Raw genomic sequence first — 12,533 nt, 5'->3', positions numbered from 1 at the left:
GCGAAGCCCGCTCTTGACAGGAGCCAGAGAAAGCGTGACCTGTCAAACGTGCAGTCGCTCGCCAGAGCAATCGGATACCTGGAAAAGAAACACTTTGAAACACGTCTGCGCTTCCTTGTGCTCTAAACAAGCAAGGCGCGCGTGTGCCTTGCTTCCGGCTGCAGCAGACACCGCGCCATCAACGGAAGCTGCAGGATCGTAAGTCTACAGCACGAAGGTTAAACGTGGATGAGACAAGTGACAAGGACAAGCTCGGACTATCAACTGAAGTTTTATTATTAATGCGCCCAATTTATACAAACTCTACAAATTATGCAAATTTATACACTGCCGAGAACTGCTCGCGGGGCCTCCGAGAAGAGAAGCGTGGCGCGCCGGCGCCTGCGAACGCTGGAAATTGTTCCGTTGCTTGCCGCACACTCAGAGGCACATACTCGGCGACCGAAGTTCACTGAACAGCGACACAAACGCAGTGCATTCATGGCGCAGCTCGCTAAAGCGATGGCGTGAAAGCGTTCATTGAAAAGTGGCACATACCCAGTGCAGTTGCGGCAGAGCCTGCTAAAGCGTCGGGTTGCTGTCCTTGAGGAACCCTAGTGCGCTCAGTTCCCCTGACCATCGGAGAAATTTAAGGGAAATGTTTCGTCATTGTACAGTGGCACATTCCCAGTGGCACACACCTAGCTACTCAAGTTGGCGTCAAAAACGTTAATCGAAGAGTGGCGCACACCAACTGGCACATACGCAGTGACCCAAATTAGCATCAAAGAGGTTCATTGAAGACCAGCACAGACCGGCCTTCAAATATCCAGTGCTCCAAGTCGGCGCCAAAGAGTTTCTTCCAGCAGTGGCACCCACGGTGGCGGTATACCTACCAAGTCCCACATCTAACAGTGGCCCACGTCGGCGTGATAGAGGTTTGTTGAAGACCGCCCCATGTGTACACATTAGGGCACTGCACGGGCTCGGGCTTACCCGAAAGCCCGGGCCGGGCCGGGTAGGGCAGTTTTGTCACGAGCTCGGGCCGGGCTCGGGTATTTTGACGCGGGCCCGGGCCGGGCTCGGACTTTCTGGTGGTGTGCATGTAACGTGCAGCGAGTTATCCTCGCGCATCTCGACTCTGAAAAACCGGTTGCCCCGGTGCAGCTTGAAGCTAGCAGTGCTACTCCTGTGTACTTCCCTTTTCTTCTTCCGTCGTATTTTGCGCTGTTGGAACAGAATGTAAAAGTCCAGAAAGACCGAAGTTGCCTAAAACCACAAAACGTTATTGTATTCCTTACCTAAATCAGTGTAATTAATGCTTTCAGCGCGGTGCGAGCGTGTTCGCGACTTGCTGATTCTTCAAAGGCGAATTGGTAAAACGATGACTGGTAAGATAAGATAATTCGTCACGCGGCTGAAATATGGCACTGCGTCCATCCATGATTGCACGCATGTTCTCAACCGGCCGCCTAGCAGCCGCGCATTACGCTGCACCATGGATCAACGAGAAGCATTCTTTCTCCATTTACTCCATCCATGCGCTGCGCTCACGACCGGTCGTGGCTGTAGTGTACTAGAATACGGTTGAGTGGGACCAGCGGCTATGGCGACGCAGGCTTTGCAGTGAGGCGCCAGACGTGGAAAAATACTGTGGCGGCGCTGCGATAGAAGTGGATTGGGCCGCATCAAGGTCGCGCCGTTGGAAACTACTGGCGATACTGCTCGGCAGGGTCATTCGTACTACTTCGCGCGCTGGTATTTGCGTTCAGACCGCTCAAATGGTGTTCATAATTGCATATGACATGTATTTATGCCTTAAGAATAAATTTCTTTCATTCTCTTCTTTATTTCATTTTTTAAATGCCACTCGGTGATCTTTTCCGGTCTCGGGCCGGGCTCGGGCCTAAGGTAAAGGGGTGGCGGGCCGGGCCGGCCGGGTAAAGTAGAATATTTCCGGGCCCGGGCCGGGCCCGCGTCTCACCATAAAACTTTTGGTCGGGCTCGGGCGTGTAGCCCAACGGCCCGTGCAGTGCTCTAGTACACATTGCCACATACTCATTGACCCACGTTGGTCCGACCGTTGGTTTCAAACCCTGTTCGCTCAGCACAGCCGCCTGGTGCGCAAACAATTCGACCGTAGACTACCCAGTGACCCAGGTAGGCGGGAAAACGTCACATACTAACACACACACATGCAGACAGACAGCCCCCTGAAATTGCGTGAAGTGCCCCTAGTAATGTTAACGCATTCAAGCAAGAACTAGTCAAGACGGAAACAAGAAAATCAAACCAGTGAGTTTTTATGACAACCATATTGATAACACTATTGGTAATCCAGGCGCATCGATAATAAAACTTCAGTTAGTAGTTTGTCCACATTTAGCTTTCGCGCTGTGCGCTTACGATTATGAATCAGGGTGACCAATCAGCCATCCTGCTAAGCTGCAGGAGAGCCACATGACCTGGAACTCCGCCAGATCGCAGTGGCATTCCCAGGTTGAGGGTGAGCGCACCTCCGAGCGCTCCGAGCTCGCGCGCGCCGCTGTCAAAGAGCCAGCCGAATGTGTTCCCAGCGCTCGATTTCGACCAGCCGAATGCACCATTAGTCGGTCCTCTCGTTTTGCGTAGCAGGGGTTCCGCTGGCGATAGGCTGATCAGTCGCATCGACTCTCTGCACAGCCGGTACGGCCACGACGCTGTGAACATGGGCACTTGGTGGAGCCTGCTGGCACCGATGATGGTCGTGTCGTCCATCACATGGTGGCAAAGCCTCAGTAGCGGAGCCCTCCATGACTTGTAAGTTAGCTCTGGATCAGTGTGTAGCAACCGTTAGCGTATACAAAACTCTTCCGTATGCAGTAAACATCGCGGGTCCAATGTACACATCTGCAACTCTGCGGAGCTTGGCTGGTTACTTATACTATATATGCTCATGCTATCCTCTGGATGTAGCGCTGCGGCGTTGGAGGGCTTGCACAGCAGCGTAACAACATTGTCACCGCCAGGCAGGCCGCTTCGATACCATTTCACCCTTACTACTTGCTGCGTCGCAACAGCACGATACCCGCCGTGGTGGCTTAGTAGTTATGGCGCCGTGCTGCTAAGGACGACGTCGCGGGATCAAATCCCGGCCGTGGCAGGCCGCATTTAGATATTCGCGAAATGCAAAAACGCCCGTATACAGTGTATTTGGTGCACGTTAAAGAACCCCAGCTGGTCAAAATTATTCCGGGGTCCCCCAATACGGTGTGCCTCATCACCCACTGTGCAGTTTCGCGACGTTAAACCCTAGAATTTACTTAAATTATCGCGGAGGTGGCGCTCCCCTGTGGAGAAGCAGGGTTATTTATTTCTCCGCTTTCCTAACCTGTCATCCGCATTTTACCTCTGGCTTCATTTAACTTATTCCACCTCGCTGCTGGTTTGCAGTTAAGTTGCAGAGCGTGTCGTTAGCCATTCATAGCAGTTATTGGCGCAACCACGCTTCCCAAGCGCAGTATTTTTTTTTTTTTTTTTTTTTTTTTGCTGTAGCATCGGCGGGAGTGGCCGACAGGTTAAATTTCCGACTGCCAGTCTGTGGGGCCACAGTTCAAATTCATTTGGGGCACCACACATTTTCTTTATTCGCAAACTTCTCGCAAAGCGCTTAGGGACCTCTGCGACAGACGCCGGCGCCAATGGCAGCAATCGAAGTGACATATGGTCTATCGCTGTAAAAAAAAAAAATTTACCGTTTCAGACTTCGCGGTCGAGGCTAGATAATAGAGCGAAGATCTGGAGTGCTATTCATTTGCTCTGTGCGTAGTGTGCATCCCGATAATGACAGCGACTTTCTGGTTAGGCGGAGGAAAGCTGTGACCAGATTTCCTGAGATTATCGTTTGAATGCGCGCGTTAGTTAAGCATCTTTTGGTTTAGGTCAAAAAGGAGCACTAGCGTACAATCTTTCAGTAAATACCTAAATCAAACATGTGAAACACATTGTGTAGTTCTAACTATACCAGCGGCAACAAAATTCAGGGCTATACATGCAAAGTCCTCACACGTGAACTTCGGTTGTTTAGCCAATTGGCTGCAGAATTAAAGGAAGTTGTCCGCCATGTATTACAGAACCTTTGGTGGCTTCCAGACAAAAATAGCGCAGCATGGTGCCCAGAAGGAACTACGGCAACTTCTGCTTTGAAGTCAGGCCTGTTATTAAAAAAACGTCGCAGTTTCGCCCGAAAGGTGAATGAAGCCTCGATTGCGATAGCAAATTAGTGGACAGCTATACGAAGAAAGGATAGTAGTTTTCTCAGCCGTATACACTTGTAAATATAGGCATACTGACTAAATTAACAAGCATGGTGTCACGCGCGCGCGAGCAAACATGAACGCATCTCAATCGATGACCGCGGAAATTTGCTGTCAAAACGCTGGAGTGAGTGCGTCAGTTGACGCATCATTGCTTTAGAGACTTGTGCCAATGAACGCATAAACCTTTGATATACTTATAAAGTATATTACATGTGATTTCATATGACATTTTAAGAACGCCAATAGTTGTATAGATGTTGCCGTTAAAATCATGCCCCATCGTCGCCCGTCGTAGTGAACTCGGACTGGGGTCTGCTTTAAATCAAGTTGTTCTCTCTCTCGCTCGCTCGTCGTATAACCTACACCTTTCAGGATTTGAAGGCGCAGACAACGACAGGCTCCGCAGCACCGCATGAACAGTTAATGTGGTTTGTAAGCGGCCGAGCGAGGCGACGCTCTAACGACCACTGAGTATCGCGCTATTCGATGAGTGATTGAAAGCGAGAAGCTGTATAATTGAAGTGAACAGCGAGAAGCAGTGTTGACACGCTCCTCTAAAACAGAAACGAAAGCTCGTTCCTCATTCCTTGCCAATCTTGAAACGAGTTCCCGTTACAAGTTCCTTTTAATGCGAAAGGAACGCGTTCCAGTTACACTTCGAACTTTCACGTTACATTAACGTTACGTTGGATTTTCTTAATTAATAGTGTCGGATGATGCTGAGGCGAAATAAAGTGAGCAATTTAAAACTCCCATCGAACTACGTATATTGCACGAATTTGAACATCGCCGGCAGCACATTATCTGGAGATAAAAAGAAGCCAAAGAAACGTTTCTCGACAGATTTGTTTAGGAAGCACCGTACATACTCCAGACATGTCTAACCGCAACTTTGGTGCCCGTCTATTACAAGTGCAACACATATGGCACTTTCCACTTCGGTCTCCAATTGCGCAATCAGGATACTCCGCTTCAGATGTGCAAATAGAAAGTTACTCACATACACCAATATAATTAAATTTCTTGCACAAGAAACCGCATCGAAAGGCGTTTAGTGAATTATGATTCAATATTGCAGCATGAGTGGGGAAAAAGATGTCCAGAATACATATCCGTCCCTTGTTTTAACTCAGCAAGAGTTGCATCTCGATGTTGGTGTCCGACAGACTAACCCGTTTTTTCGTCAGCACTTCGTTGGCCATTTCGAAGAGCCGTTCCACCGAAGCGCTTGAGGGCATTGTCATGTTGTACTTGAAAAAAAGTTGGTTCAGTTCCTCGAAGTTCTTCATCCGCGACAGTAGGTAGTCAACTGGTACCTGCAGGTACCACGGCAGCTCATCCTTTTCCTCGGCCGGAAGGGTTTGGTGCCCGACCGAGAAGATATCTTCGGGCACGTACAAGGTGGCAACATATGCGCTGGCTGGTTTGGTCACCGCAGCCAGCTCTGTATTATGGCGAAAGCCTTTAATGGCTCATACTCGCGGCGTCCGTCCGTGCCCTGGAACGGTGCCAGCTGAGGCCTCTCCCCATCACACTGTCTCAGAAAATACGTGATGGCACAGCGGCGCATACCAACAGTTGCGCCGCCACAGTTGTGGCCTCTCCCCCATAGGGAAAGGATGTCTCCCCCTTACACTCTCTCAGCAATCACCTGATCGCACAGCGGCGCGCGCGGCAACGCTCCCTCCTCAGGCGTCTCGTTGCAGCAGTCGAGTTAGTCGGATGGCTCCCAAGCGGCCCGGTGATGATTCCACGGCAAGGGGTTCGGAGAAGCGCCCCAAGAATGTGGATTCCCCCGATACCAAACGCCAGAAGAAGAATGAGCGAATGCGCATGCGGCGGTAGTCAGTCGAATGGGCACGGGCTTTCGCCGAACACACTTTGGAATTTACAAAGTGTCCTTCAATTTTTCATTGCGATAGCAATTACATGGACACTGATAGCAATTATATGAACGGCCGCGCGCGCCCGCCCGGGCCGCTGTATTTTGAAAGACATCTGCAACGAGGACAGAGTCCGGCGCGCGCTGTGTTTGCGCGGCTTAGTTCGCGTTGATGCGAGAGGTACCACGAAGGTCAATCCGCTCGCTGCTGCTGCCGCACTTCCTCACTCCAGCGTTTTGACAGCGAGTTTCAGTGGTCACCTAGTGAGATGGGTTCGTGTTTGCTTGTGCGCAGGTGACACCATGCTTGGTAATTTAGTTAGTATGTCTATGTTTACAAGTTCATACGGCCAATAAAACTACTATCTTTACTTCGTATAGCTATCCACTCATTTGCTATAGCAATCGATGCTTCGCCTTTCCGTTGAAACTGCGATTTTCTTTTCTATTGCGTCTCTCGACCAAGCAAACAATAGACAATAAGCAATAGGTTTATTGTGTATGCGCCTGCGGTCTAAGCGCTCTCGGCACCAGATTTCACTAAAAATGCTCTTTCATATGCGTGTCAAATACTCAAGACACTATATATATCTAAAAGAACTCCTAACGAAGCCAAAGCCAATAACAGATCGGCTGTCTAAAGGAGTTTATAACCCTGACATCGTCTGTGCACGTCTACGTGTGTATGTCCGTGCCTACCATATACAATGCAAAAACAATTATGCATCTCACTCGGCTGCGTGCAGTGATGCACCAATGCAGGCGGACGCCCAAAGAACCATCAAGGTGGCCTTGCGGAAACAGCTGAATGGCTACAGAAACCTCAAGTGAGCACTACATGCCGCTTCCCTTCTCCGTGTAGTGTACAAACGAGAGAACGCTATACACAAACATTTTCACGCTATTTATGTTAAGTTTCCATTTGCTCGTGTAATATAGCATATATCTGAAAAAAAAGCTCGCTCAGTCGCCCAAATGTATTTTAGCTTAGAGCTCAGACTAAACTCACCAAATCAGACTCGGCTGTTCTCAATGGAACTCACCAAAATTAAGACCCAGCCAAGCTCATTAGGATGCAGAATAACGAAAACCAGACCCCGCCGAACTAACTCTGACTCAGACTCATCAAAATCGGACGCAGTCAGGCTCACTCAAAATCGCCGGTACGGGGATTCATGCTTATCCTGAGTCCCTCCGATTCGCAGTATCGCCGAACAACTCAGAGTAACGGTATTGTGAGCTCTGACTTTCTGAACCCCGTACGCCCACAGATTTGCGCACAAAAACTCACCTGACTCCGATTAGCTGGCTGATAACCCTGACTCGGTAAGTACACCTCATGGTAAATGTGCTCGCTAAGTTGTCATCGATTCCCGCACCTCCACCACGTGTGACGTAGCGTTAACACGACCTTTATTACACCCCGAAGACGCAGCGGACCGATCACACTCAAGGCGCAGATTAATCTCAAGATCAGTCCCCACAAGCGATCAAGACGAAGAAGCCGATGTGATGATCAAGTGTAGCCAACGCAGAAGTGACTAAGAAATGCCCACAATATATATATATATATATATATATATATATATATTGGCGCCTTCTTTCTCTACCTGAAGATATAAAAGACTGTTGCAAGATTTTCCTGTATCCCTTGAAAAAGGTCGGTCGACCGACCGAAACTGTTGGGAAAATAATAAACCTAAGATAACCGCGAAGTTGTGCTTCTGATTTTCCTAAATACGCTTGGCCCATTGAAAAATCCAGTTGCTACTATATATATATATATATATATATATATATATATATATATATATATATATATATATTGTGCGTGCGTGCGTGCGTGCGTGCGTGCGTGTGTGTGTGTGTGTGTGAGAGAGAGAGAGAGAGATCTTTTGTTCAATCCCCTGGGGCATATAGCACAGTTCGAACCTTCGAGAGGGATTACGCAAAAAGGCAGATATTACTTGGACGAGAAATAGAAATTAATAATGACTAATTAACCAAATTTCAGTCATTCAGATTTGCGCTGCTGAGCACGAGATCGCGGGATAGAATCCCGGCCGCGGCGACCGCATTTCGATGGAAGCGTAATGCAATAACGCCCGTGTCCTTGCGTTGTAGTGCACGTTAAAGAACCCCAGGTGGCCAAAACTATTCCGTACCCCTCCTCTACGGCGTCCCTTATAACCAGAACTGCTTTTGGCACGTAAAACCCCAGAAAAAAGAAGAAAGAAGAAGATCATTATTATTTTAGCTAATTACTTTACGACACATACTCAAATTTACGTGTAATTTATTGTATAAAAACGCGTTCACTTGCATAGGCTCAAGATAGCTACAAATACCCCACTCTAGTCCAATTCAATAATTGCGATATTGCCTTATTATAACCTGTAGTTTCGTAGACTCAAACACAATTGCAATTGCGTATGTCGTTTTCGCTCTTTACGTGAACCCTGCGCTGGTACTTAAGGGTGCCTTCACTTGCTGCCGCAGTAACTGGCAGGTGGCGTCCGTGGTCGTGTTCCTCTGCTGGGTGCTGCGCCGGTCCTATCCCTTCGTTTACAACCTGAAGGAGGACCTCATCGATAAGTAAGTCGCCCGCTGTGCGAACGATTTGCAACGTAGCAATAAATCAAATGGGGCGTTATATTTAATCAGCGTCGATGCACGCATCAACATGACAATATGGAAAGCGCTAAAATCTTCAATAGAACATTTTCAAAAATTGACAGTTTTGCGTTGGGCTTAATTTCCTCGGAGACTGGTTACGTATACGCGGGTGCGACATGTTGGCAAGCCAACTTTTGGTCGGTCAAAGGCTTCACAGCTCCCAGTTGGCTACCAAGTAGGTGCCTCACAACAACGATGAGCGTCATTGCAGGTAGGGAACCTACATGCAGGCGCTGTTTATCGTGTTGACAACACCAACATTTTGACCACTCTTTACCGCCAAATTTGGTGAGTTGTCATTTTGATTCCGAATCTCGCTAGATGTCGCGGCGCATTCCTGCGGGTTTTTTTTTTTTTTGTTTTTTTTTTACACGCTTTAATATACCCATGTTGGCATGCGATTTATTAAACTTCTTTAATTTAGTTTTGCACTAATGCGCACACGAATGCTGCATACATCTTTAATTACTAGTTGCCTTTTCCTTCCATTTTAACACATCAAACTGATCGTTTTTTTTTTCCTATTGCATGTTGTCCGACACATATAAAGTTATAAGGCATGGTTGCGTGCTCGTTCTATTATTATCTCACGCCAGTAATGTGAACTGCATTAAGCATTGTCGTTGCCGTCCACTTGTACGTAATATATAAAGGGTTCTTTTCGAAGTGTGCTGTAACAAAGACTGTGCTTACTGGCCTGTTTAACTAAAGCGTAGACGTGCCGTGTAGTGCGCTCAAACATGCTAAATGTCTCTGGCTGCTGAGGCCAAAGTTTATTAAAAAAAGGACTTTCGCCATTTTGTGTCCCAAATCTTATCGTCGGAAACATTAACCCTACAATTCAGCTGGCGGCGGCAAGTGCCCTTACAAAGGATGTCACCACGTTAAAACAGCGCTTGCATGTAAGCTCCCTAGTTGCAAGCATGGCACCTCGATGATGCATCAGATGAGACCGACGGGAAAGTGTTGGCGTTAGTCAGCTCCCAGTGAAATGATAATGTTGGCGCGTCGTTTCCTGTCCATTCCTCTCACACGAGTACATAAAAAAGTGGTCGCAGTTTCACCTGAAAGGCGAAGCATCAATTGCGATTGCAAATTTGTAGAGAGCTATACGGAGTAATGATATTAGCTTTATCAGCTGTATAAACTTGGACATGCAGCAGCATCGGCAACACGCAGAACTGTTGTCGACGCCATCGGCGTTTTGCCCGCGTTCGCTCAAAATGCGTGCGGCGTTGGTGACCGTTGCCGGAGCCTCTGATATAAATAGGCACTTGGTGCCACAGCTAAAAGTCACCTCCCTTCCCTCCCCCTCCCCCCCCCCCCCCACCGCCTTTCGCGCGTCGGAAGAAGGCGCGTTTGCTCTACATATATGGTGATTGTAAAGGAGGAAAGAGACGCCTACTTCTGCAGCCCTTAAGGAAGCACGGCGCAGAACGCGCGTGTGTTCTGGCGGGGCTTCACCTGGCGGCTGACCTACTGGCTGAGGACCCTCCTGCACGGCCGGTTGCTGTGCTATGCGACAGCAAACCGGCGCTGCAGTCCCTTTCCAACTGCCATCGAGTTTGACTGACGGGGTCCCTCTTGACCGCGAAGTTCTCGGTGCTCGCCTCCTCCGGAGTGTCCGTCTCCTTTCACTGGCTGCCCTCCCATGTGGGCATAGCTGGTAACGAGGTGGCGGACACCCTCGCTAAAGCTGCCCACCACCCAGGAGTCACATTCACTCGATCAGTGGCGGCTTCAGACTACTCGAGGCCACGACTGAAGCAGCTTCTACTGGCGATCCACCCCGACCCGAGGGTGGCAAATGGCAAGGGACCCAAGCTGCTCCCCGAGTCTGGCCTCACCAGGCGAGACAGAGCCACCCTGCTGCGACTCCGGACTGGCTGCATATGGACAGCAGCTAGGCTTCATGCCAAAGGCCGCAGCGCCTCCCCCTCGTGCCAACGATGCGGTGACCCCGAGACACTCGAACACCTCCTCTGCGCCTGTCCAGCCCTAGCACAGGAACGTTCGAAGGTCATCCGAGCCTATAGACTGCAGGGACTTCCTGCTGACTCACTGACCAACCTGCTGTTCCCATCCCGCTACCATCTCCCCGCACTACACAGCCTCGTGGAGTTCGTGGAGGCGAGTGGGATAGCAGCATACCGCTGAGCGTACCTGCCCGTGACGGTCCCTGCCGCCTCTGCTGCCTACCCATGTGCGGACGAGCCCCCTGAACTATCTCTCTTCTCTTTTTCTTTACCTCCTACTCCCCCTATCCCCTACGACGCTGCGCCGTGCTCCCTTATGGGCTGCAGAATTAATCGTCTCTTCCTTATGTATAATAAACACCTCCTCCAGCTAAACGTCGCTTCCCCTCCCTCCCTCCCGTCCTCCCTCGGCCTTTCGGGCGACGGAAGAAGTAAGAGACGCTTCATTCTGCAGCCCTTCAGGGAGCACGACGCAGAACGCGCGTTTGCTCTCCGCCGTGCCTTCGCTCCCCGTGAAAGCGAGCGTCCCTCGCGCGCTTTCACTCGCACATACAGCGTTCGGCGACGATTTCATCTCCATTGACGTCATACGGAACCTCACGGCAACGGCGACGCCGACGGCAGAAATCTGCTTTGGAGTGTCCATATAACTGCTATCGCAATAAAACTGCAGGTGAATAGCAACGCGAGTCAGCTTATAATGTGCGCCCGCACGGCGCTCCTGTCAACAGCGGAAGGCAGAACGCTGTCCTGGCTCTGCAACCGAAACCATTTTGCGAAGCGTCGACGCTGCGTCCTCTTCGCTTCACCGTTTTTGTAGCGTGAGCTACACTGCCGAGGTTGAGCAGTTCTGCGTGGCTCCTGGAGAGCCGTGCTGCGCATGCGCGAGGAGCAGTGACGTCACACGGCGCACAGCTGGCGCACCGGGCGTTCGCCCGGCGTTTGCACAGGGCGTTTGATCGTTTGCGCTGGGCGTTTGCCAGTGTGGTATAGCCATGGAGAAGGAGAGCGAAATTGCTGCTCAGCGGCGCAGAAGAGCGGAGAAGCTTAACTCATCGGATTCTGAAGTAGTTGCCTGGCAATTAGCGGTTGAGCGTAGGAAGAACGAACAGAAGAAGGCTAAACGTGCTGCGGAGACACCAGAGCAAAGGGAGGAACGTCTAGCAAAGCGGTGTCGCCAGGAGGCTGAGCGACGTGCCCGACCATCTCACCAGCAGCAACAACAAGACGCCGTTGATGTAGTCAAGGCTCGCCGATTGACTGACTATACGGTGAAACATAGCGAAAGCGCCAGTGCGACTCGGACCTTCGAGACGGACTTTGTAAACAATCCGTTTATTTTGGTGTGCGACGTGTGTGAAAGACTGTGGCACATGAAAGACTTGATGCCGGTAAGTAGTGTCATGAGTGAAACGTTGAGTTTGGCGGCGCCGCCCGAGTGGGGTGAAACCGTGGCGCGGGCTTGTACAACGTGCAACAACTTTCTCGTTAAGCAGAAGATTACACCCTTTAGCGTTACCAATGGGTATCGTTATCTGCCCATGCCACCAGGTCTACCGGTTCGAACGATGTGGCCGACTTAGCTCACGCTACGTATATCCTGCCATAGCCGAGCTAAGCCACTGCTAATTTTTCTCAGCGAAACGCACTCTTGTCTCTGGAAGCACTCTAACACTCCGTGCGCCAGCCGCGCATGCGCCGTTGGTAGCATGACAGCATGAT

General features: G+C 50.0%; 1 protein-coding gene across 1 annotated transcript in view; it reads left to right on the top strand.

The window, feature by feature from the left end:
- The window catches only part of LOC119455264 (solute carrier family 13 member 3-like), a 46,586-nt gene that overhangs the window by 11,938 nt on the left and 22,115 nt on the right, over positions 1–12,533 (top strand). Inside the window, exons 6-8 of the mRNA XM_049668630.1 lie at positions 2,611–2,778; positions 6,906–6,986; positions 8,659–8,754. Coding sequence (XP_049524587.1) covers positions 2,611–2,778; positions 6,906–6,986; positions 8,659–8,754 — 345 coding nt within the window. The remainder of the gene's footprint in view (positions 1–2,610; positions 2,779–6,905; positions 6,987–8,658; positions 8,755–12,533) is intronic.

This window comes from Dermacentor silvarum, chromosome 6, assembly GCF_013339745.2.
Source record: "Dermacentor silvarum isolate Dsil-2018 chromosome 6, BIME_Dsil_1.4, whole genome shotgun sequence".
NCBI classification, from domain to species: Eukaryota; Metazoa; Arthropoda; class Arachnida; order Ixodida; family Ixodidae; genus Dermacentor; species Dermacentor silvarum.
This window is presented reverse-complemented; position numbering and strand designations above follow the sequence as displayed.